The sequence below is a fragment of the Canis lupus genome, chromosome 9 (assembly GCF_011100685.1).
Source record: "Canis lupus familiaris isolate Mischka breed German Shepherd chromosome 9, alternate assembly UU_Cfam_GSD_1.0, whole genome shotgun sequence".
NCBI lineage: Eukaryota > Metazoa > Chordata > Mammalia > Carnivora > Canidae > Canis > Canis lupus.
Window position 1 is genome coordinate 1,156,533 of NC_049230.1, and position 25,248 is coordinate 1,181,780.

At 60.4% G+C, this 25,248-nt stretch overlaps 2 protein-coding genes across 2 annotated transcripts; both read left to right on the forward strand.

The window, feature by feature from the left end:
- Positions 1-11,903: 11,903 nt before the first annotated feature.
- On the forward strand, positions 11,904-17,907 carry NOTUM (notum, palmitoleoyl-protein carboxylesterase). Its single transcript, XM_038546290.1, has 11 exons — positions 11,904-12,241; positions 13,168-13,220; positions 13,298-13,393; positions 13,807-13,867; positions 13,996-14,054; positions 14,386-14,488; positions 15,061-15,252; positions 15,346-15,446; positions 15,946-16,093; positions 17,009-17,056; positions 17,279-17,907. Exons 1-11 carry the CDS (start codon positions 11,904-11,906, stop codon positions 17,583-17,585), a joined length of 1,506 nt encoding a protein of 501 aa, XP_038402218.1. The 3' UTR covers positions 17,586-17,907.
- A 5,113-nt stretch (positions 17,908-23,020) lies between these two features.
- Positions 23,021-25,100, forward strand: MYADML2 (myeloid associated differentiation marker like 2). The gene is made up of 2 exons (XM_038546070.1): positions 23,021-24,139; positions 24,911-25,100. Exon 1 carries the CDS (start codon positions 23,153-23,155, stop codon positions 24,074-24,076), a length of 924 nt encoding a protein of 307 aa, XP_038401998.1. The 5' UTR covers positions 23,021-23,152; the 3' UTR covers positions 24,077-24,139; positions 24,911-25,100.
- Positions 25,101-25,248: the final 148 nt, after the last annotated feature.

Sequence of the window (25,248 nt, forward strand, 5' to 3'; positions counted from 1 at the left end):
GAGGCCTGTCCCCGCACCTGCCTTCCTCAGCTCCTCTCTGCACCTCAGCAGGTTCACTGCCGCTCCAACACCTCCTGCAGGCATTTCAGGCACAGCCTCCAGCTACCCAGATTCCAGGATGTCACACATCACATCAGAGGCCACCGGAGACCACGGGGCCAAATGTCATCTTTGGGAGGTTTGCAAGGCCTTAAAGGAAAGTTTTATTTTTTTTTAAGATTTTATTTATTTATTCCTAAGAGACACACAGAGAGAGGCAGAAACACAGGCAGAGGGAGAAGCAGGCTTCCTGCGGGGAGCCGATGTGGGACTCGATCCCGGGACCCAGGATCATGACCTGAGCCCAAGGCAGATGCTTAACCGTTGAGCCCCCCACGTGTCCCGAAGGGGGTCTTTGCTTAGGTGTTTGTTCAGTGTCTTTTTGCAGCTCCTGTTTTTCATTTCTGATTTGGTATCTCAAAAAAGGACAGGTCTGTACATTAACGTACACAGCAGCTTTATTTGCAATACCAAAAAACTGGGATGAGCCCAGATGTCCTTCGACAGGGGAGTGGTGGAACACACGGGCACAACGATCTGAAAGAACAAAATACGGGAAAAAAAAAAAACAAAACACCAAAATATGGAGCAACCTGGGGGCTCCCTGGGGGAGTGCGCGGGGGCATATAAAGGCACTCCCCGACGGCTGCAGGCATCTTGTACAGCTCCAGCGACAGAGCTTTATGGAAACAGTATTTTTAGAAATGGTGGGCAAGGGACGCCTGGGTGGCTCAGTGGTTGAGCATCTGCCTTCAGGTTAGGTCATTATCCCGGGGTCCTGGGATCGAGCCCTGTGTTGGGCTCCTTGGTAGGTAGAGGGTCTGCTTCTCTCTCTGCCTCTACCCCACCCTCCCTCATGCTCTCTCTAGCTCTCTCGCTTGCGCTCTCTCTCTCTCTAATAAATAAAATCTTAAAAAATAAAAAGTGACATCTATAGGGGCACCCAGCTGGTTCAGTTAGAGGAGTGTGTGACTCTTGATCTCAAGGGTCATGAGTTTAAGCCCCAGGTTCGGCTTAGAGATTACTTACTTAGGGATGCCTGGGTGGCTCAGTGGTTGAGCATCTGCCTTCAGCTCAGGTGATCCCAGTCCTGGGATCGAGTCCCATGTCGGGCTCCCCGCATGGAGCCTGCTTCTCCCTCTGCCTGTGTCTCTGCCTCTCTCTGTGTGTCTCTCATGAATAAATAAAATCTTTAAAAAAAATGACATCTAGAGAAAAGCTAATACTTAATACATAGGAAGTTACTACTTTCCAACACTTCTGTATACTTTTCTCTAGATGACCACTGTTAACATCTCGTCATATGTCTTTTTTCTGTGCATTTATATTTGCGTATGTATTTATATTTGAAAGTCAGTTGATGATATCCTGGCACTTTCTCTCCAAATAATTCATCAGCTCCTCCTAAGAACCAGAACCTTCTGTTACTTCTCTGCATGCACCCAACGGGCATGCAGTCATGGATACAATGACATTATTTAACACAGGCTTCACTGTAGCACTGCCCTTGTCCCAAAATGGTCCTTTACAGCTGGTTGTCACATTGCCTTTGGTCGTCACATCTGCTTGTGCTCCTTTAATCCACAACAGACGCTCCATCTTTTGTTTTGCTTGTTTTAATTTTTCATGACACTCGCATTTTGTGACAAACCCAGACCCATTTTCTCTAGACTGTTCCATAGTCTGGATCTGCCTTTTGGGGCTACACATTCAGAGCAGCGAGGCAGGGCAGGCGACAGCCCATTGGGAGATCTAGGACATCGACTTGTCCTGTTAATGGGCAGTGCATTCTGGACCCTCGGTCCAAGTGAGTCTGCCAGATTCCTCCATGGCTAGGTCCTTTGTGGAGTGAACAAGCCATGTGGGGGCAATTTTTTGACACTGTAAATATGTTTTTCCAAAAGCCATTTACCCAGGGTGTTAGCCTCCCATGAATGGCTGTTGTCTGAATCCTTCATTACGTTTATGATTGCAAAGTCATGACTTTCTAACTTTACCAATTCCTTTACATGTAACAGGCATTTTGTGGTCAAGAAACACTTCCTCTCCATTAAAAAAAAAAAAAAAAAAAAAAACAACTTAAAAAAATTTTTAAAGATTTTGTTTATTTATTCATGAGAGACACACACACAGAGAGAGAGAGAGAGAGAGGCAGAGACACAGGCATAAGGAGAAGCAGGCTCCATGCGGGGAGCCCGACGTGGGACACGATTGCAGGTCTCTAGGATCAGGCCCAGGGCTGAAGGCAGCGCTAAACCACTGTGCCACCTGGGCTGCCCAAAACTTTTTTTTTTTAAGATTTTATTTATTGGGATGCCTGGGTGGCTCAGCAGTTGGGCATCTGCCTTTGGCTTGGGCATGATCCCAGGGTCCCAGGAAAAGAAAGATTTTATTTATTTTAAAGATTTTATTTATTTATTCATGAGAGACACACATAGAGAGGCAGAGACACAGGCAGAGGGAGAAGCAGGCTCCCTGCAGGAAGCCCAATGTGGGACTTGATCCCAAGACCCTGACATCACAACCTGAGCCAAAGGCAGATGCCCAACCGCTGAGCCACCCAGCTGCCCCCCAAAAAAATTCTTAAATGTTAATATGAAAAAAAATGTTAATATGAATTCATAGTTTTTTTTCCTTCAATTATTCTTTTTGATGCTCAAACTGATCAAAATTTGGCCAATGAGACCCCCTTCAAGCTGGCTCGTATGGGAGAGGCTGATTTTTATTTTCATATTACTTTAAACTTAGAAGAATGTCACAAGAACAGTACAAGAAACTCCTGTGTCCTCTTAGACTCAGCAGTTGTAACATGTCACCCAGTTGTTTTATCATTGGGAAATCTACCATTGATACCAACCTCTAGTCCACAGGCACCTTTCTCAGTGACCTCTTCCCTGCATCCCTTTGACCTATTTCCATTATTCTCTGAGTACTTCTTTGCTTCTGTCACTTCAGATGTCCTAGGCTTATCCAGAATGTTCCATCCCAGCCCTGAATCCACCATTTCTCAAGGAAGCCCTAGTCTCCAAAAGAGGAGAACGGGTTTTAGAAACCAAGGCCTGGAGCTAAGTGTGCTCAGTGCTATGGAGTGAGTGCCCCTGTCTTCCGCGGCCTTGCCAGGGACAGAGCCAGCATCCTGAACACATTGAATGTCTGTCTCCCCAAACCAGGCCCCGGCCAGATTTTCCTCTTCCCTCATCCCATATTTGTATTTGGTTGAATCATACGAAATTGCCAACGTTCAACCATTTTTGTTCTAAAAAGGAAAGAAAGCAAATCTACATGGTCCAGGCAAATATCCCTTTCTCCACAGTGAGGTTTGTTTTCAGTAACATCAGTATATTTACTAACATTCTCTGTCCCCACATTCCCTCCAAATAGCTACAGAATTACTACACCAATCTATTGACTACTGACCTACTCATGAAATTTGGAGATCTCTTTGTAGTAATTTTTGTCCTTAGAATGTATACCACTAAAGAAATACAGATTATTGTGTGGGCGCCTGGGTGGCTCCGTTGGTTAAGTGTCTGATTCTTGGTTTCAGCTCAGGTCACAATCTCACAGGTCATGGGATCAAGCCCTGCTTGAGCTCCACACTCTGTGGGGAGTCCGCATGAGGATTTTCTCCCTCTGCCCCTCCCCCCACGTGCAGTGTCTCTGTCTTTCTCTCTCTCTCTCTCTCCCTCTCCCCCCCTCCCAAATGAATAAATCTTAAAAAAAAATACAGGGTACTGTGTTCAAATTTTGTTTGAATCAATTCTCTTTTTCTGTGTAGTTGTATTTGTCTGCTACATAGATTCACTTATTTCTGAATCCTGGAGTCGTTTTTCATCTTTTTTGATTGAATGTTATATTTGGTTAGCAAAATATTCATGTGATTCAAATGTTATAGGTGTAAAACAAGACAGCCAGAAAGGGTCACTCCCTCTTGGTCCATTCCTACTCACCCCAGAGAAAACCATTTTCTTTTAGTTCTGGGGTAGTCTTCCTGCGTGTCTGTTTGCAAAGACAAGCGTGTGCGTCAGAATCCTAAGGAGACACAGGTGTGAATTCTGTCTCTCCCTCCTTCTTGCACAACGGATGGCACAAATTGTGCCCTCGTCTGTTCATTTCCCCGTGGCCCACCTGACCCGCTCTGGGACCGCCTCTCCCTCCGCGTGCGCTGCATCCAGAGCACCAACTGTCCCGATTGGACGTTTAGGGGATGTCTCAGCATCTGGGCAGCCAAGGGAGCGGCCGGGGCTTGTCGTCCTGGCTGCCTGGGTCTCGGTTCACCACTTGTGGAAGGAGACCAACAGCGGCAGTCAGCACTCGGGAGACGGAGGCTCGGCGCTGCTGAGCTACAGACAGCATCACAGGCAGTGGGGGCCCCACAGTGCGCCCCCACAGGACCCCAGTCTGGCCAGAAGACCAGGTGGGCGGGTCCCTGCCCAAGCTGCACAAGTCTCTTCAGGATGGCCCGGCCCAAACCGAATGCTGAGGAAGGAGGTCCGCGGGGGGTCCTCTTCCTGGGCCTGCGAGTGGGGCGAAGGCTGTATTTTTCAAAGCAATGATGCTCCAAACTGTGGTCCCATTAGGACCTCGGGCTATATATATTCTGGGTAAGAAGCTCCTGGCTGGCCTGGGAACCGAAGCCCCTATTACCTCAAGGAGCAAGTGGAGGGGGAGGCACAGCCCTGCCCCATACCACACTTACCATTCGGCAAACTGCATTTAACACATACGTATGTATTTATTTTTTATTTATTTTTTTTTATAAATTTTTATTTATTATTTATGATAGTCACAGAGAGAGAGAGAGGCAGAGACATAGGCAGAGGGAGAAGCAGGCTCCATGCACTGGGAGCCCGACGCGGGATTCGATCCCGGGTCTCCAGGATCACGCCCTGGGCCAAAGGCAGGCGCCAAACCGCTGTGCCACCCAGGGATCCCCATACGTATGTATTTAAGTGCATTTATATATACACTTACGTGACTGCGGTAACATCGCACTTTTTAAAAATATTTTATTTATCTATTTACGAGAGACAGAGACAGAGACACAGGCAGAGAGAGAAGCAGGCTCCATGCAGGGAGCCCGACGTGGGACTCCATCCCAGGTCTCCAGGATCAGGCCCTGGGCCGAAGGCAGCACTAAACCACTGAGCCAAAGGGGCTGCCCAACATTGCAGTGTAACTTAACCAACCTAATCTACTTTCCAACACAGACCTTTCTAGAAAATACCTGTATTCCCACTAAGGCAGGGATTTCCCATTGCCAAAGAATGAAACACAGGCAACCCCCTCCGCACCGCCGCTCTGGTCCACTTTCTTGTTTTCTCACCTCTGGCGTCCCCCCCCCCCGCCCCCCGGGGACAGCTTGGGGCCAGGGCTTCACAGAGCGGATGGGATGTGGCGGGAGGGAGGCAGAGGCCCAGGCAGGGCAGAGGCCCAGGCAGGTAGGAACCTCAGCTCACCCGGGCACCGGCTACTCTGATCTAGTGTGGATGTCACGAAACAAGTGGAGTTTCCAAGCTGCCGCCCTCCTGGCCGCCAGAATAACCCACAACCCGGTGCCACCCCAGCCGTGGAGGGGGGCCTCGGCGGGGCTGACGGTGCCTCGGGCCCCCCACCGGGCCCGCGACCCTCCAGCGGCGCCGCGCAGCAGCAGCCAAGGCAGTGGGCTCCGGGACGACAGGGACCGCTGCCTTCACTCCTTCGGCCCGTCCTCCGTGCTCTGTCCCAGGCGGTAGCTGGACAGCTGTTCGCAGGATCTGCTTTGCATTAAAGAGTGGTGTGGTCCTTTAAGAGAAGCATCTGCCGCCCCCGCGCACCACGGCCCCTTTGATGTCTCGCTGAGAGGTTCCCAGCCGGGAGATCTGAGGGCTGCTTTCTGCCTCCCCAGGGGCCACGTGCAGATCACAGGGTGGGAGGGCGGCGGGCCGAAGGTCACATGGCCGGTCTCCCTGGCCTGCAGCCACGACTGCCGCCGCGAGGGGACCGCAGGCCGCGCGGACGGGGACCAGCTGGCCCCAAGCTCATTAGGGTGTGGAGGAGCCAGCAGCTGGGAGGGCCAAGGAGGAGCCGTCTGGGGCTCTCCGCACCCGGCCTGGGACAGCCTGACCTCCCCGACGCCCTCCCTCACCCGGGCGGTGAGGCTCCGCATGGTGGGGACACTCCCGTGACGCCCCAAGGAGCCCTGTCTCCACGGATTTTCAGGAAGCGCCTCCCACCCCATGCCCTTCCTCCTTCCAGCTTTGGAATGTGGACCCTGACCCTCCAGAGTCAGCCCAGGCAAGGCCAGCCGCTGCCAGCACGCAGGAGGGTCCTTCAGCCAGGACGATCCAGGGACCGGCTGAGGCCCCGCGGGGAGGGCACGAGGGGGCAGGGGTGCCGAAAGGCCAGCAGGTCCTGACAGGCGACCGGTGGGATCCAAGGGTTGAGCTTGGGACCAGAGACCCTGCACTGATCCTCTGCTCACTGGCATGGGGGGTAGGGAGGGAAGATCACAGCAGGATGATGGGGTGCAGCCTCCTCCTGTGGCCCTGGGGGCTCTCCCTGCTAAATGAGAGGGTACAGGGTATGTATGGTCCCCCTGTGCCAGGTGACCCCAGGGCTGCTCAGGCTGGGCTGTGAATGGCCACCTGATTCCCAGAAGAGGACACGTCCCCGCTTCAGACCCAGAAGTATCCATAAGGGCCTCCCGCCCCGACTGCACCAAGCAAGTGGTATTGCTGATCAAAGTCCCAGGAAACAAGGCCAAAGGGCATTGCCGATTGGATGGGGTGGGGGGCTCTGGGGAAACAAAAGGGGGTTCAAATTCTGTGATCGCAGGCTCTGGCTTGGGGTCCCTCCCCAACTCATAGCTAGAGATGGGCTCTTGACCGGCTGGGAGCAGAACCTCCTCTCAGAGCTGGGGGGAGCGGGATCGTCTGCCCTGCTCCCCTGCCTCTTGGGCCTCAGCGGCCAGCAGCGGGGTGCGGTGCGGAGCTGCCCAGGTGGCTGCGCGTGGTGAGGTGGCCGGGCGGCAGGCAGCAGCTGGGGCCCAGACGGTGGCCACAGCTGGAACTCAGAAAAGCCCTCCCGTAGAGCCAAACCCGCGTCCAGGCCCTCACGGGGCCCCAGGGGGAGCCAGCGTGTGGCGCAGGCCATCCCACATCTGGGCCATAGCACTGAGCCCACCGCTTCTAGATGGCCTGAGTCCCCACAGGCCCGGCCCTCTGGTCCCATTACTGGTGTGAGGGGCCCTACACGGGACTCCAGGTGGGACCCCCGCACCGCTGACGACCCTGCACCGTGCCCATGCCCTCCCCCTGTCCCCGATGCCTCCTCCGGCCAGTCTAGGCCCTGCGCCTGCCCCACCTGGGGCCCTTGCTTTTTTTCTGAAATATTCCATCTCTGTTATCCCCAGGAAATGGGCACGTGTTCACAAGTGGGTCACATGTCAACTGAGCTCTTTGGCTCCCTCCCCCATATCTTTCTCCCCAAGGGCCAGCCCTTGCACCCCCAAACCGTATCTGGGGATATTCCTCCTAAAGAAATGGAGCTCCCCCCGCTCCCCAGCCAGGTTCCCATTTCCCCAGCTTCCTTGCAGCTGGGCAGACGCCAGATCTAAGCTTAGCCAGAAGCACCTGCTGCCCACCCGAAAGGGAGCCAGGAAGCCGAGGGGCGGGAATAATGCAAAGTCTACTGCATGTGGCAGTGGGCAGAGGGCAGAGAAGGGCGAGCCCCGCGCCCAGCACGTGTGGTGTCCCTGGTCAGGGGGCCACCGCCGCAAGGCGATTTGGGACATTGTTCCTGCTTCTTGTCCCCATACCTCCTCTAGACAATCCACGAGCCCTTCGTACCCAGGCCCTCGATCTCCCCTGGTCCTGGAGAGATGGCCAGCAGCCACACCAAATAACAGCCATCGTGTAGCATGTGCTCACTGGCCTCTGCAGGTCCTGCCTCATTTCACGTTCCCATAACCCTGGGAGGCAGGTCCTGTTGTCGTCCCCACTCTTTAGATTATGAACCTAAAGATCAGAGACCCCACCACAGGCTGGGGAATCAGGCCCCCTGTCCTGCCGCCATATCCCCCACCGTGTGGGTCCCCTAGACTTCCGTCTAACGAGCAAATGGGGGTGTGCACATCCCACGGCCCAGAATTCCCAGAGCTTGGGTGGCACCCCCCTGTTCCAATTCAGGTACTCAGTTTACCTGGCGCACAGCTTCAGTCACCCGGTGTCCTACGTCCAGCCTGGTGACCAACGTGGGTCAGACGCAGTGGCGCTTTAGGGTTTGTTTTTGTTTTTGATTTCGTTTTCAGGTAAAATTTACAGAACATAAAATTTAGAGCGTAGAATTCCATGGCACTTAGTACGTTCACCAGGTTGCACAATTACCACTACAGTCATTTTGGAACATTCTCATCACCCCAAAAAGAAACCTTGTACCCATTCCCTATTCCTCCCACTGTCTGGCAACCAGCAGTCGGCTGTTTCTGTGGATTACCCATGGTGGACACCCCGCAGAAGTGGAATCGTACACTACGGGGCGCTTTGTCTCCGGCTTCTTTCACTCGGCGTGATGTTCCTAAGCTCACCCGTCTTGGGGCGTGTGTCAGTACTTCGTTCCCTCCTACGTCTGAATACTATTTTATTACGCGCAGCATAGACCACAATTTGTTTATCCGTTCATTTGCTGATGGACATTTGGGTTTTCCACCTGCTGACGACCATACACGACATTGCCATGAACAGTCACATACAAGCGTTCGTGGGGACCCCTGCTTTCAATGTTTTTAAGACCACACCCCGGAGTGGAATCACTGGATCATATGTTCTTCTGTACAAACTACCGAGGGGCCAGCAGACTGGCTCCCCGCTCCCCCCCGCCCCCCGCAGCTGCCCCATTTTACATTCCCGCCAGCAGCACCCAGGTTCCAGGTTCTCCACACCCTCACCGACACCTGTCCTTTCCATTTTCGACCACAGTCATCTTACTGGCTGTGCGGTGGGACCTGACCCATTGCTGCTCAACTGTGGATCTCCCTTCCTCCCACCCGTCATGGCCACGGTGGCCGTCGCTGGGCTGCGTGCGGACAGCCTGGAAGCAGAGGCCCAGGGCCGGGTGGCTGGACAGAGTGGCTGTCCTGGGAGGACCCAGCAGATTCCAGGGGTTGAAAACTCTGAGTGGAGGAGTATGAGGCGTGGAAGGTAAAGCTGGCCTGGGGCGCGGGGGGGTGCAAGGACACACCTCCATCTGATGAGTGTGAGCAGCCCACCGCCACACCAGGGTCGGGGCTGCTGCTCTAAAGGAGCAGGACTGGGGAAGGCGGAGACACAGATGGACCGGGAAGCTCTGGGGAAAGCATTTCGATTTTGCTAGTTATGTTGAACAAACCAAAACAGGAACTCATTTCGGTCCAGTACGCAGGCTAAGACACACTAGGGCACACATCAGCGACTATAATATGCGTGCTCTTCCCGTGTCCTGGAATTTCGTTGCCAATCGTGACCGCCATCCCTGCCGCGAACCATGCTGAGCACTTTCACGCATGGGCTCCCGTAATCCCACAAAAGAACCACTGATAGAGGCACGGTCATTACCCCGCTTTAAAGAAGAGGAAACGGAGGCACAGACAGAGGTCACAGGCCTTGCCCTGAATCGCCCAGCCAGGAAATGACTCAGAGCCAGGTGAGTGTGAAGCAAGCACAACCCAACGTGGTCGCGCCATCCGGCTGGAGGTAGCACTTCCCGCCTGGGACTTGGAATAGTAGGCTCCTAGAAGGAGAGGGCTCCTTGGGCAGGTTCTCCCTGAAGCCAGGGTCAGCGGGGGCTGGGTGGGGAGGTTAGATACCTCTGGACAGGACCTAAGTTTGAAGCTACTGCCTCTGGCTGGCCAGTCCTAAGCACGGCCTCTAAACAGACCAACGACAGGGGGACGGCCAGTGTGGACTTTGGGATGAGGAGAGCTCATCGTCAGCTCTTCTGTTAGCTTCTCTGAGTCTCAATTCCCTTCATCTGGAACATGGGCACACGGCTGCCCTGACGGTGCCTGTGGGGAGGACCTGCGCTTGTGACACAGCCTGCCCCCTCCTTAGCTGAATGACCCCAGCCCAGGTCAACCTCCCGCGCACCTCAGACTCATCCTAGGCTTCAAGGGCTCTGCCACAGCATCTCTCACCCCTCAAGTGCCCCAACACCGGCTTGTAAGGACCCTCTGGGGTCTGGAGCGCAGCCAGAGTGGCTGCTGTGTGCGCAGCTCCACGCCCAGCCTCAGGCCTCCCGAGAAGGACAGAGGGCGCTGGGGCCAGCAGCAATCCGGGAGGCTGGGTGCGGAGCTGGGCCAGAGCCCCCAGCAGCCGCTGAGACCCTGCCCCACCAGGGGACACCGCCTCCCCACTGCCCTGATTTAGGAAAGGGGCTCAGTACCCCCCCCCCCCCCAGTTCTGGATCCCTGTCTTTAGCGCGGGTGTGATGCCGCCGCTGGACCGCCGCGGGGAGGGGTAAGGAGAGTCCTGCGAAAGCTGTCCGTGACACTTTGTGGGTGTGGATGGAGGGCGAATAAATGCTCTTTTTCTCTCCCCACCCACCCCGCCTAGCAGCCTCCTAAGCAAACACCTGCCCCCCTCCCCGTTTTGATGTCTGAGCATCTCATTCTGTCCTCAGTGAGGAGATGAGCGATGGGACGGAGGAACTAGGTCGGGAGGAGGTCAACGAGGGAGACCAAGCCCGCTGCTGCTCCCGGATCCGGGCCCCCGCCCTCCCTGCGACGGCGGGGCAGGGAGAGATTCTGGGGGTCCTTGGGGTGCCGCGCTGACGGGGTCAGGCCGGGGCGCTGCAAGCCCCACCCCAGGCCCGGTAAGCGGCGGCCCCCACGGGTTCCAGGGCCGCGCAGAGTCTGTGCATCCGGCGCGGGGACCGGCGACTCCCCCGTGGCGCCGCGCAGGTCAGCGAGGGCGCCAGGGACCGCGCCACACCTGTCCGCTCCTCCCGGAGGCCCCTCGGCGCGGGGCCCCGTGTCCGCCGTCGCTTTGATCCCGGGGGCCCCGCTGGATAAAAGTCTCGGCGGCTCCGCGCCAGCGCCAGAGGGGGAGCGCAGCCGAGCCGGCGTCCCAGCGGGCGAGCCGAGGAGCCGGGCCGCGGGGCAGCGGCGGTGAGCGCGGGGGCGCGGGCGGGGCGGGGCGGGGGAGGGGAGGGGAGGGGAGGGGAGGGGCGGCGGCGCAGGTGAGCGCGGGGGGCGCGGGGGGCGCGGGGGGGGAGCGGCGGCGGCGCAGGTGAGCGCGCCCCCCGCGCCCCCGCCCGTCGGCCCGGCCCCTGCGCTGCGGCGGAGTCGGGGCGCCGAGGAAGCCCCGCTGGCCGCGCCCCTGCAGCCTCCCGCGGGCGGGGGCGGCGGCGCCGGGCGGGCCGCGGGGCACGGGGCTGCCGGGACGGCGGGGCCGCGCTGCCCCCCACGGAGCCGGCCGGGAGCGCCTCCGGCGGCCGCGGCGGGATAGGCCAGGCCCCTCCGTCAGGCTTGCGGTTTGGGAAGAAAAGGCGATGCCTCCGCCAAGAAAGGAGCGAGCGCGCCCCCCTCCCCCTCGGCCGGGCGGGCGGCGGCGGCGGCACATCTAAGGCGCGGGCACCCGGGCCGCCGCGGCCCCCGCAAACTACGCCCAGGCTCGGCCCCCGCCGCTCATTGGCGCGGGCCGGAGCCAGCGCACCCGGACCCTGCGCTGCCCTCGCCCGCCGCGCCGAGCCCCGCCGCCCTCGACGCCGAGCCGGCAGCAGCGCCCCGCGCCCGCGCCCGCGCCCGCGCCCGCCCCGCCCGCGCCCCGCCCGCCCCCGGCCCGGCCCGGCCCCGCCGCCTCAAGGCCGCCCGCTCTCCGCAGGTGGCCGCGGGCCCGAGCGGCGCGGCCATGGGCCGAGGGGTGCGCGTGCTGCTGCTGCTGGGCCTGCTGCACTGGGCCGGGGGCGGCGAGGCCAGGAAGACCTGGCGGCGCCGCGGCCCGCAGCCGCCCCCGCCCCCGCCCCCGCCCCCGCCCCGCGCCGAGGCCGCCCCCGCGGCGGCGCAGCCGGTGGAGAGCTTCCCGCTGGACTTCACGGCCGTGGAGGGCAACATGGACAGCTTCATGGCGCAGGTCAAGAGCCTGGCGCAGTCCCTGTACCCCTGCTCGGCTCAGCAGCTCAACGAGGACCTGCGCCTGCACCTCCTGCTCAACACGTCGGTGACCTGCAACGACGGCAGCCCCGCCGGGTGAGGCCTGCCCCCGCGCCCCCGCGCCCCCGCGCGCCCCGCGCCCCTGCCTGCCGCCCCACCTGGCTGCTGGGCGCCCGCTGCCCCCTCCCTCGGCGCCCCGGCGGAGGGCCCGGCCCTGGGACCCGCGGGGGTGGGGCAGCTCGCAGCGCGGGCGGGCGGATGGGCAGGCGGGGGCACTGACCCCTGGGTCACCGTGCCCGGCCCCTCTGCTAGCGTCCTTCGGGCTCTGGGCGGGCAGATGCAGTCCCCGAGCGGCCCGCTCCGGCAGGAGGAGGCGGCCCAGCGGGCGGGGAGAGTCCTGCTGTCCCCCCCAGTCCCCTCCGCGCTGCCACCGGGACTGCCTGGGATCCCAGCCAGCCGGAGGGACGGGAAAGGGGCGCAGGTGGGACCGGAGGACGGGGGAGCGGCGTCCACTCCTCTCCAGCCCTGAAGTGTGCAGAGGAAGGATGCTCGCCTGACAGTCAGGGAGGGCCCCGACGGCCGGAGGACCAGAGGTTGGGTCGAGCCTCGGTGACACCCGTGACCTCGCACGCCCCACTGGCGGGTCAGGCCCTCACCCCACACACACGTCTAGTGGGGGCCCTTTTCGGGCTCCGAGCACCTTGGCGCGTTCCGGGAGATCCTGAGCCCAGCGAAGACTGCCCGGCTCCTGGCACCGGCGCCAGGGTTACAGCGGTCCCGCGCGGGGCGGGCCGTGGGGATTTTCCACGGACCACACAGCCCCTCGCGGCCCTTCCCGCCCCGCCAGCGCCACCTCTCGGGACGGTCGCTGCCGGCGGCGCCGCGCACGGTCCACGGGGCCTGGTCACTGGCGCCCTCGTGCGGCCCGCGCTGCCCGGGCAACAGGTGGAACGACCCTTTCCTTCCCCAGAGCTGGGTCCTGCTGACCTCACATTCCTCCCGTCCCCGCCCCCCCTTTGCAGCTACTACCTGAAGGAATCCAAGGGCAGTCGGCGGTGGCTTCTTTTTCTGGAAGGTGCGTCCGGGAGCCCAGGCGGCGTGGTGGGCAGAGGCCCCTGCGCACAGACACTGACAGGGTGGCTGTGCCCGCAGGTGGCTGGTACTGCTTCAACCGGGAGAACTGTGACTCCCGTTATGACACCATGAGGCGCCTCATGAGCTCCAGGGACTGGCCGCGCACCCGCACAGGTCAGCAGGTCACCGACTGCCCCCCCCACCTCCTGGGGGGTGGGCGGGGCAGGGTGGGGCTCACAGTTCCAAGTTCCCAAAGAACTCCTGCCCTTTGCTTTCTAGAGCCCTGGGGAGCCCCCCACCCAGTTCTCTCCCCCTCCTAAGGTCAGCGGACACCCACTTATCATTCTTCATTCTTATTCCGCAGGTAACCTCAGAGGCTTACCATGGCTGCTCTGCGCACCAGTCCTCCTTGGGCCAAGGCAGCCAGTGCAGGGTGGAAGAGGGCAAGGGTCACGTCCGAGTGATTGGCCTGGCCTGCCTGCCTTGTTGTGGCCAAATAAGATGGCCCACATCCCACACTGTCCTGGAGCCCCGGTCGCTGCACAGCCCTTCCCCCCAGAAAAACCCCTGCCTCTGTCCTTCCCCAGGCACCGGGATCCTGTCCTCCCAGCCAGAGGAAAACCCCCACTGGTGGAATGCCAACATGGTGTAAGAGGGAGCAGCGGGGTGCCTCCTGAGGGGGTCCTTCCCTGGGGAGTCTGTGGGGGGTGGTCCTCCTTGGGGAGGGTTCCTGTTCCTGAGGGTCTTGGCAAGCTCACTCTGTTCTCCTGTTGCAGCTTCATCCCCTACTGCTCCAGCGATGTCTGGAGTGGGGCTTCGTCCAAGTCTGAGAAGAGTGAGTCCCCTCCGTTTCCTGCCCCCAAAGCCCAAGCGGGGAGGACAGGGCTTCTGTCTCATAACTCCCTCTAATCCCCTGACGTCACGTCCCAGGGTGCCTGCCCCGAGCACCTGCTGTCAGTTGTCCATGGCTGGCTTGGCCGCTGCAGGGATCCCGCTCCTGCGTGTTCCCTGGGGAGGGGCCCCCAGCTTAGCCTGGGACACCTGACCGCCTCCCTCCGTTCATCCCAGCCCCCTCCCCTGGAAGAATCTCCTCCTTCCAACCTGGAGGTAGGAGGCCTTGCTCTCTGTCCAGGCCCCCCTTGAAACCACCCTCCTCCCCCACGCAGACGAGTATGCTTTCATGGGCGCCCTCATCATCCAGGAGGTGGTCCGAGAGCTCCTGGGCAAGGGGCTGAGTGGGGCCAAGGTGCTGCTGCTGGCAGGGAGCAGGTGGGCCAGGCGGGTCAGGGCCAGAGCGTGCAGGGTGGGGCGGGAGGGGAGGGCAAGGAGGGACCCAGCCTGGGCAGGAAGCGGGAGGGTTCTGCTCCAGGGTAGCTGGAAGCCTCCAGAGGACGCCTCTGGGCTCTGTGGGTGCGCATGCGAGGGAAGCTTGGACTATGGGGACCAGGGCGCCCTCTCTAACGCCTGGGGTCCCTGTGAGTGGGATAGCACCTGGTCGCTGTGCCCCTGCAATGTGCGGGGGCCCAGAGGACATCTGTAGAGTAGAGGAAGGGGCCTGAGGTCGCATATCTCGCCATGGTTTGCAGATGAGGAAACTGAGTCAGAGAGTGAGAGAGAAGGGAAAGAGGAGTGGGAGCAAGTGGGATGGCCTGCAACTTGGCTCATTGCCGTGGGCTCAGGGCCAGGGGCTCTGCTAGCCTCTCCTGTGCCTCTGGGACCCCAGAAGGCCTGTGGGTCTTCCACATGATCCGGAATGTGTGGGCAGTTCAGGACGCGCCTGTCCACGGCCGTGGGCCTGGGGCCGGCGGGCTCTGGGACCTCACGGGCTGCTTCCTCTGCAGCGCGGGGGGCACAGGGGTGCTGCTGAACGTGGACCGCGTGGCCGAGCAGCTGGAGGAGCTGGGCTACCCGGCCATCCAGGTGCGGGGCCTGGCGGACTCGGGCTGGTTCCTGGACAACAAGCAGTACCGCCGAACAGACTGCATCGACACCGTCACCTGTGCGCCCACGGAGGCCATACGCCGAGGCATCAGGTGCCGGCCGCCGGGGGACCGCTGCCGGGCTGGCGCGGGGCCTATGATGGGCGGGGAGGGGGCGGCGCCGCCTGACCCGCAGCGTGTGCCCAGGTACTGGAACGGGGTGGTCCCGGAGCGCTGTCGGCACCAGTTCAAGGCCGGCGAGGAGTGGAACTGCTTCTTTGGCTACAAAGTCTACCCAACGCTGCGCTGTGAGGGGCCGGCCACGGTCGGGGTGCACGCGGCAGGGTGGGGGGCTGGGAGCGTTGGTCTCGGCTGCGGCCAGCCCGGAGGCCACTGCCCCCTCTGAGGGAGCTGGGTCGCAGCTGGCCAGGTTTGCCTGGGACTGGCCTGGGTTTAGCATCACAAGTCCACTGGGGCCCAGGCCGACCGGGACAGTTGGTCACCCTGTCCACAGTCGCGGTTGGGAACGTGCTGCCTTTGGGCGGGGCCTTGGCTGTCCTCCTCAGGTTCACGCCTGAAGGGACATGGTCACCAAGTTGTGGTCAAAGCGGAGACCCTGGGAGCCAGGCCAAGACGGGCTGGGAGGGAGAGTAACAAGGGTGCCGCGGGGGGCTGGCGGCCAGCACTCTGAGGGGAGAGCTCAGCTGGCCTGTGAGCCCACCAGGGAAGGGGCCGGGGCCTCAGGCGCCCCGAGCCTGGGGTGGGGCAGAGTGCCGAGGCAAGGCCCAGCTGAGCTGTGCCCCCCAGGCCCGGTGTTTGTGGTGCAGTGGCTGTTCGATGAGGCTCAGCTGACCGTGGACAACGTGCACCTCACGGGACAGCCTGTGCAGGAGGGCCAGTGGCTGTACATCCAGAACCTGGGCCGTGAGCTGCGGAACACGCTCAAGGATGTGCCGTGAGTGTCCTGGGGACCCCCGCCCCCGACTCAGCCCTCTAGATACGGGGGGAACCGTGAGTGGTCTCCCAGGCGTCCAGGTGTCCAGCCGTCCAGCCGAGGGGTGTTTCCCCAGCTAAAAACAAGAGCTTTCAAACCATGGGAGGCCGTGGAGGAAGCGTAGCTGCATGTTACCAAGAGCAAGAGGCCGATCTGGAAAAGGCTGCAGAGTGTACGATTCCAGCTCCGTGACATTTGGGGGGGCGGGAGGCAGGCACCAGACAGTGAGACAATCAGGGATGGAGCTGGGGAGGGGGTGGTACACAGAGCAGTGAGGAGTTTTAGGACAGGGAAACTATCCAGCCCAAGAGGGTGGACGCACATCGTCACACATGTGTGCAAACCCGTAGAGCGCACAGGAGCAGGGCAAGCCGTGATGTGCGCCACGGGCTCTGGGTGACCGTCGTGTGTCCGAGCAGGTCCATCCGTGGTGACAGGCACACCTTTGGTGTGGTGTTGACAAGCGGGGGAGGCTGTGCGTGTGGAGAGGGCGTGCGCGGGAAATCCCTGCTCAATTTTGATGTGAACCTAAAACTGCTCTAGAAATAAAGTCTATTAAATGAACAAAGCAAAATACTCACACATCCGGGTCAACCTGCCGCCACTGCCCAGCCGGCCCTCCCTGGAGGGGTGGACTCTGAGCAGGGTCTGGAGGCAGGAAGAGACGAGCGTGAGCAGGGAGCACGTGGGTTGCTGGGGACAAGGCCTGGTCCAGAGGGCAGCTGGCTAGGCGCAGCCATGGAGGGGGGATGGGAGCCAGGGACAGGAGAGGTGCCCGGGGGAGGGGGCTGGAGCTACTGTGACCTGCGGGCACGGGGGTGGGGTGGGGAAGAGGCCCAGGGGATCGCTGCAAGCCTGCTGTCTCCTCCCCAACAGGGCCAGCTTCGCCCCCGCCTGCCTCTCCCATGAGATCATCATCCGGAGGTCAGTGTTCCTCCCCATGCCCGGGATAGATGGCATCTGGGTCTCCTGCAAACACCCACGGCCCCACCCCCACTTGCTCGTCACCGCTTCCCCAGCTCTGTAGAAAGGGCTTCCTTCCAGGGCTTTCAGTGCCAATTGTACAACCAGCCACGTGGCTGAGATGGGCCTGCCTCCACCTGGTCAGGCCACCCCGCGTGACCCCACCTGGATTTCTGTCTGCAGCCACTGGACGGACGTCCAGGTGAAGGGGACCTCGCTGCCCCGGGCGCTGCACTGCTGGGACAGAAGCCTGCATGACGGCCACAAGGCCAGCAAGGCCCCGCTGAAGGGCTGCCCCGTCCACCTGGTGGACAGCTGCCCCTGGCCCCACTGCAACCCCTCTTGCCCCACCATCCGGGACCAGTTCACCGGGCAGGAGATGAACGTGGCCCAGTTCCTCATGCACATGGGCTTCGACGTGCAGACCGTGGCGCAGCAGCAGGGCCTGGAGCCCAGTACGCTGCTGGGGATGCTGAGCAGCGGGAGCTAGGGGTCCCGCCCCGGGGAGCTGGCGCTGGGGCCGGCCACGCCATGGGCTCCACTGCCCCTCCTAGGACGGACGGGGCCCCGGCTGGCCCCACAGCTGCCTTCACTGCCCCTCTACCACTGCCACCTGGAGCCCAGCCACAGCCCCCAGCCCTGCCTCCTGCCCACGCTGGGGAGCCCCAAGCACTGGGCTCCAGCCCACCAGCCCGGAAGTCCCCCGAGCCCAGCCCCAGCCTCTCTTGGCGTTTTGTATTATTTTATAAAGTGACTTTTTTATCACTTTAATTTTTTTTAAAAGGAAAATAAGAAATATATGATTAATGATATTGTTCTGTAACATATTTTTTTTAAATAATGAAAAAGAAAAAAAGACAACAAAAGAGCCTCACCCTGCAGACGTGTTTATTTGAATGGGTAGCTTGGCCACTTGACACACCCTGCGCCCCATCCCCAGGGAAGCAGGGGTACTGGGCGCGACCCCCGGACGCACAGATCCTGTCCGTGGCCCCCACCCCACCTGTCCCATCCCAAAGCCTCCTTCCGTCCATGCGCTCAGCAAACACCAGTCATGGGCACAGCACAAGCAAGGCCCTGACACAGCGGTCACAGCCAATGCTTCTCAATCTAGTGACATTCACACAGCGCAAAATTTCACCATCCCCAGGAAAACACTCCTTAGCCAGCTAACCTTTTCTTTTCTTTTCTTTCTTTTCTTTTTTCTTTTTTTTTTTAAGATTTTATTTATTCATGAGAGTACAGAGAGAGAGAGAGAGGGAGGCAGAGACACAGGCAGAGGGAGAAGCAGGCTCCATGCAGGAAGCCCGACGTGGGACTCGATCCCGGGTCTCCAGGATCTCGCCCTGGGCTGAAGACAGATGCTTAACTGCTGAGCCATCCAGGCGTCCCCTAACGTTTTCTTAAAAGTTTGCATTCGTACCTGTTCTTACCAGGTCACCTGGGCATATTCTAAGATGTAGATTCAGGGCGAAAATCCCCCTGGGCCCCGCCCCCACTCTGACATGTTTGGTTTTTATTTTTTATTTTTTAAAGATTTTACTTATTTATTCATGAGAGACGCAGAGAGAGATGCACGGACACAGGCAGAGGGAGAAGCAGGCTCCCTGCGGGGAGCCCCATGCGGGACTCGATCCCGGGACCCCGGGGCCACGGCCTGAGCCGAAAGCAGATGCTCAACCATGGAGCCACCCGGGCGTCCCTCAAGTAGGTTTTGTTAAGGCCCGGAAGGACAGATACAGTTGCTGCGGCCTGCAGGGTGTGACAGGGAGGTCTCCGCCGGGTCAGCCTGGGCTCCACACCCTGCTCCCCAGCACAGATGTCAGGAGCCGGCAGGCCTGTGCACAGAATGGGGAGCTTCTCAGAGACCCCACACCCTCACTCCCAGCAAGGTCAGGGGCCGTGCCGTGGGGACGTCAGAGCCACCGTGGGCCTTAGAGGGACCCAAGCAGACCCCGAGAGCGCCAATGTCGTCTGCAGAGGGGTCTCCTCCCCGCCACCTGTGGCCAACTCGTCACCGTGTTGGCATCCCCAGGTGGCCCTGAGTGGAGACCTGTGGTGTCCTCCACGGGCCGCTGCTCCATGTACCCTGTGGGACCTGTGCAGTCCAAATGGCCCAGGGAAACTGAGGTCAGGGATGGGGCGGCCAAAGGCTGCAGATGAAAACAGGTGTACACGAGAGTGCCGCTAGCTTGGGGGGCAGCCTCTTCCTGGGGCCTCCCGGAGGGCCACGGACAGTGGGCTTCCGGGGAGAGAGGGGCTGGGAGGGCCCGACAGCAGAGACTTCAGGGGAAGGGGCCTGCCACGGTCACCTGGGATGTGGGGGACTCAGGTGCTGCTGCCTGAAGACCAGCCCTGTGCGGAGAAGGGTGGTGGGCGGTGACACTGGCACCGTTAGACAGATGTCCCACCGCGCCTGAGGCGGGCCGAACGGGGTCAGCGGACAGCTTTGCGTGTCTTCGAAGCCCGGGGTGCGTGGAGCGTTCATTATACCTGTGGGCTCGGGCAGATGGGATTTCTCCACCAAAGGAATACACGCTTTCCCCCTGTGTTCCTGACAAAGAAGGAAAGAGGCAGGACCCAGCCCAGGGCCTCGGGGTCAGTCCTTGGTGCACTTTACTGCCAGACCAGTGACAAAATGAGCCCAGGACACGCAAAGACAGTGGGTGCCTAAGCCAAAGCCATAGGACTCAGCGAGGCCGCCCCTGGGACCTGCAGACCTCTGCACGCTCAGGGCCCCGCTTTCCCAGAGATGTTGCTACTTTACACCTTCCGTGTCACGTGAGTCCTATAGGAGCAAAAATGCTCAGCACATTCTTGTAAAGTGGAGGGGGGCACCTGGCTGGTGCGGTCGGCTAAGTGTCTGACTCTTGATTTCAGCGGCGTGAGTCATGATCTCAGGGGTGTGAGTTTGAGCCTGGCAACCCGCCCCTCGCTGGGCGTTGAGCTTGCTTAGGACGCTCCTCCCCCTCCCTCTGCCCCCACCGCATGCTTGTAAGCCGGAGTTCTCTCCCCCACCGTCTCTCCCCCCAGCACCGTTTCTCCCCCCTCTCTGTCTCTTCCCCCCCCCGCCCCCCCTCTGTCTCTCAAAAAAAAAAGCCAAAAGATCCGAGTGCCGAGTGCCAGAGCAAGATGCACACCACCTGCTGCCCCTCTTCCCTCTGCCCTCAGAGTGGCTGTGACCTCCAGGCCCTGCCCGGCTGTCCCACCCGTGCCACCAACCCCAAGCCCCCGTGCCCCTGAGAGCAGACACCACACCTGCCTTCAGCCCCCATTGACACCTGCGCCCAGCCCGGCCCTCAGCCTGCTTAGTGTCATCACTGAGCTCACAGCCAAATTGTTTCCTCTCTAGAGGGCTTTCACAGACTTCCCCAGGAAGGCTAAATTCACTTAAAATTTTGTTGCCATTTCTGCACCGTGAGGAGCTAGAATCGCAGGGTTTCCGAGGGTGACACGTTAGCGGAGGCTTGAGAACAGAAGACATGGCCCAGCAGCCTTGGACCGAGCACCTGGGGACCCAGGGTCTGGAATGTGGAGCAGGTCCCATGTCAGGCCCCAGGTCCTGACCGCCGTCCCCGCCACCAAGCAGCCGCCTCTGCTCCCAGGGTGGGGTGACCAAGCAGACAGGGCCGAGGACGTGGAGGCTCCCGTGGGCGCTGCAGGCGGGCAGAGGCCAACCGGCCCAGCCCAGGGAGTTGATGCAGCTGTTGTCTTAGATCAAGGTCCCTTGCAGACAGGGAGCCGGTAAGAACCGAGAAGGGGGAAACGGGAAGGCCCTGGGCCTGGGGCCACCACTGAGCAGACCCCCTCGGCCTCCGCCTCCTTCCTCCTTCCTCCTGGAACTCAGGGCTTGGCTCTGCCCCCAGGGCCTTGCGAAGAACTGGGGGTCCAGCAGCCAGGGGGCTGCACCCGGACTCGGGCACAGCAGGCACGAAGTGGTCAGGAAAGGCAGGGCCCAGGGCAGAGTCTGCAGACCTGAGTCTGGGCCCGGCCCCCAAGCTGGCTGCTGGCCAGAGGCACCAGTGCCGAGTGGGGGGACCGTGTGGCTGCGGGGAGCCTGGTGGCTCGGGTCAGGGGTCTCCGTTTTGTCACAGATTGAGTCCCATATTGGGGTCCCTGCATGAAGCCTGATTCTCTGTCTGCCTGTGTCTCTACTTCTCTCTGTGTCTCTCAGGAATAAATAAATAAAATCTTTAAAAATAAGTAAATAAATAGAATAGAATAAATTTCCCAACTGAAGTTATTGCATACAGGTTCTTTTTTTTTTTTTTTTAATTTTTTTAAAGCTTTTGGGGATCCCTGGGTGGCTCAGCAGTTTAACGCCTCCCTCTGGCTCAGGGCCTGATCCTGGAGACCCGGGATCGAATCCCACATCGGGCTCCCTGCGTGGAGCCTGCTTCTCCCTCTGCCTGTGTCTCTGCCTCTCTCTCTCTCTCTCATGAATAAATAAAATCTTTATAAAAAATTTTTTAAAGCTTTTATTTATTTATTTATTCATGGCAGAAAGAGAGAGGCAGAGACACAGGCAGAGAGAGAAGCAGGCTCCACGCAGAGAGCCCGATGCGAGACTCGAACCTGGGTCTCCAGGATCAGGCCCTGGGCTGAAGGTGGTGCCAAGCCGCTGAGCCACCCGGGCTGCCCTGCATTCAGGTTCTATGGGAGAATGGCCTCCTCCTTAGGAGATGTTTTTGGAAGTATCTACTGACAAATTGTCATATCTGCATAATTAATTAGTCCCATGTCGGGCTCCCTGCATGGAGCCTGCTTCTCCCTCTGCCTGTCTCTCTCTCTCTCTCTCTCTCTCTCTCTGGGTCCCTCATGAATAAATAAATAGGATCACGCCCTGGGCTGAAGGCAGTGCCAAACCACTGAGCCACCCAGGCTGCCCTTTATTATTTTTTTTGTATTACTAATTATTAATGGTGTACAGGAGAGAGAACACAAATAGGGCAGACTATTGATAATTCCTGAATCTAGGTGAAAGATATCTGAGTGTTCATTGTGTTATCTTGCAACTCTTCTGTAAATCTGAAATCTTTCTAAATGAAAAGTGAAAAGAAACATGCATAAGGATGTATAGAGATGCACAATGTTCATAGAGCTGACTTGGGCAATAGCGTTACAGGCAAATTTATTACTCTCTTCCTGTGGTGACTGGGCCTCCACATGGACAACTTTTACAGTCAGAAAATTGGTTTTCATTTTCCTTTTTTTTTTTTAAGATTTTATTTATTTATTCATGAGAGACACAGAGAGAGGCAGAGACACAGGCAGAGAGGGAGGAGCAGGCTCCCTGAGGGGAGCCCCACGTGGGACTCGACCCCAGGACCCCGGGGTCACCCCCTGGGCCAAAGGCAGACCCTCAACCGCTGAGCCACCTGGGTGCCCTGTTTTTCATTTTCAAAATCATTTCACATATTATTAATATTTTAGCCTAAGGAGGGGAGACCCGAGTTTTTTCTAGCCATTATCATAAGTTGAGGAAAGGGAAGTGAAGAGCCCCATAATGAACCCCTCATGACAGCGAAAACTCTGCACCCCAAGGTCAGTCCCGCCACCTCCAGGTCGGGGGTGGTGGGGGGACAGCCCAGGGGACTGGGCAGCAGGGGCCTGAGATCCCCCTCCCTCCTCAAGGAGGGGGCTGGAGGCGTAGGTCTCCCCCTCCCCCTGCCCATCTCCCTCCCCTCCCCGCAGGCAATGGGGCAGCCTACCGCAGACAGACCAGACAGACGCTGGGCTAGACGCAGGTGCTTTGGAGGCGGGAGGCGCCAGCAGCCAAGGGGTTAACGGTCCTGGCGGGGGTTGGCGGCGGGCGCAGGGGTCAGATGACCCTCCGGCCCGGGGACAGACGCTCTCAGCTGCTATTCCGGGGCTCCAATTGAATCGTGAGCACCTATTTATAGTGTGGGGGGGGCGGGGGGGGGGCCTGCGCCCCACAGGCGCGGAGAGGCTGCCCGGCTGCAATGTCAAGCGGCGGCGTCATCGCTACTGCAGGCGCCCGGCACCTGTCACAGCCACCCCAGGAGGCACAGGGCCCGCGGCCCGCCAGGGAGCCGGATGGGCAGCGCCATGGAGCCCCCCGGGGGCGGGTACCTGCACCTGGGCGCCGTGGCGTCCCCCGTGGGCACGGCCCGGGCGCTGCAGCTGGCCTTCGGCTGCACCACCTTCAGCCTGGTGGCCCACCGCGGGGGCTTCGCGGGCGTGCAGGGCACCTTCTGCATGGCTGCCTGGGGCTTCTGCTTTGCCCTGTCGGGCCTCGTGGTGGCCTGTGAGTTCACCCGCCTCCACAGCTGCCTGCACCTGTCCTGGGGCAACTTCACAGCGGCTTTCGCCATGCTGGCCACGCTACTGTCGGCCACGGCCGCGGTCATCTACCCGCTCTATTTCACCCGGCTGGAGTGCCCGCCCGAGCCCGCGGGCTGCACAGCCAGGGACTTCCGCCTGGCGGCCAGCGTCTTCGCCGGGCTGCTCTTCCTGGCCTACGCCGCGGAGGTGGCCCTGACCCGGGCCCGGCCAGGCCAGGTGACCAGCTACATGGCCACGGTCTCAGGGCTCCTCAAGATCGTCCAGGCCTTCGTGGCCTGCATCATCTTTGGGGCACTGGTCTACGACAGCCGCTACGGGCGCTACGTGGCCACCCAGTGGTGTGTGGCTGTCTACAGCCTGTGCTTCCTGGCCACGGTGGCCGTGGTGGCCCTGAGCGTGACGGGCCACACGGGGGGCCTGGGCTGCCCCTTCGACCGTCTGGTGGTGGTGTACACCTTCCTGGCCGTGCTTCTCTACCTCAGCGCCGCTGTCATCTGGCCTGTCTTCTGTTTCGACCCCAAGTATGGTGAGCCTGGGCGGCCCCCCGACTGCCCAAGAGGCAGCTGCTCCTGGGACAGCCAACTGGTCGTGGCCACCTTCACCTACGTCAACCTGCTCCTCTACATTGCCGACCTCGCCTACTCCCAGAGGATCCGCTTCGTGCCCACCCTGTAGCTCTGCAGGAAGCCGCTGCCCACCCGAGCTCTCCAGGGGCTGCGGCTCCGTGAGGGGACCCAGGTGAACCCAGATCCCCGGGTAGCAAGCCGGAGGGAGGCAACCAACTGAGCACTCCTGGATTTCTGGCTCAGCAAGGGGAGGAGGGGGAAGACGAGCGGATCAAGGCCTGAGCAGGACCCAGGCGAGCACCTCCCCGCCGGCAGCTCCCAGCCGCTGTCTGCCTCTCTCCTGCTGTGCACATCTCGTCTCTGTCCGTACCCCCCCTCTGTCTCTCCCCATGTCCTGGCCCTCCCTGGCTCCGTGCTACCCACTGTAATGTGAGAAGCCTTTGAAGCAGATGCTGTTGTGACCCACTTTATAGGTGGGGACAGCAAGGCAAGGGTTTTGGAGGCAGCCCCACGTGCCCGGAGACCACATTCGGGTGTCAGCAGGGTGCTGCTGGGGCGGGAGTCCGTGCCAGCTCAGAGAGGAGCTGGGACTTGGGACCCAGCCTGCCCACCTCTGAGTGGCTGTAACAAGAGCAGGACTCGTGGTGTGGTCGCACAGGGCGGCCTCAGCAGGCTGGGGACAGTGCCGGGGGCCGGCAGGGGCCCGCCGCAGGTGGGCAGCCCCACGATGAGCCCAGAGTGCTGAGGGGAAGTAGGGCGCCCGCCCCGGTGAGGGAGTGCCCACCAGGCGCCCCCGTCAGCCCTGCCAGCAGCTCCTGCGGTGCCCGCTGTGGGCCCCGGGGAGGCCGGCTGGCGCAGGGCAGCCCTGACCGGGGAGGGCCCAGCCTGGGACAGCCACGGGGCCGCAGAGCCCGGGCACCGAGCACCCCTCTGGTACTCACAGGCCCGTGACCTCCGAGCAAGCATCGTTCACCCGGCCACGACCACCAGGGCCCACTGGGCTGTCACCCGCCCCGCTCCAGCCAGCCTCTCCCGCTCAAGAGCTCAGACGGGGCCACCCCAAAGCAACCTGCAGGAGGGCCCCTGAGATGGCAGCAGCCTTGAGCCAGAATAAACGCCAGTGTTGACTTGCACCCCGGCTCTGGTGAGCAGTCTGTACCGAGGGGCGATGGGCAGCAGCAGCCCCTGGGCCGTCCCCCAGTGTGAGCAGAGCAAAGGCTGGCGACGGGCCCCAGGGAGGGGCGGGGGCTGCGGCAGAGCCGGGCTCCCTCAGGCCGTGGG

Coding starts and splice junctions, on each gene's coding strand:
- NOTUM (XM_038546290.1), top strand. CDS start 11,904: ATGGGCCGAGGGGTGCGCGTGCTGCTGCTGCTGGGCCTGCTGCACTGG. Junction 12,242..13,167: donor AACGACGGCAGCCCCGCCGG/GTGAGGCCTGCC, acceptor CCCCCTTTGCAG/CTACTACCTGAAGGAATCCA. Junction 14,489..15,060: donor CTGCTGCTGGCAGGGAGCAG/GTGGGCCAGGCG, acceptor CTTCCTCTGCAG/CGCGGGGGGCACAGGGGTGC.
- MYADML2 (XM_038546070.1), top strand. CDS start 23,153: ATGGGCAGCGCCATGGAGCCCCCCGGGGGCGGGTACCTGCACCTGGGC.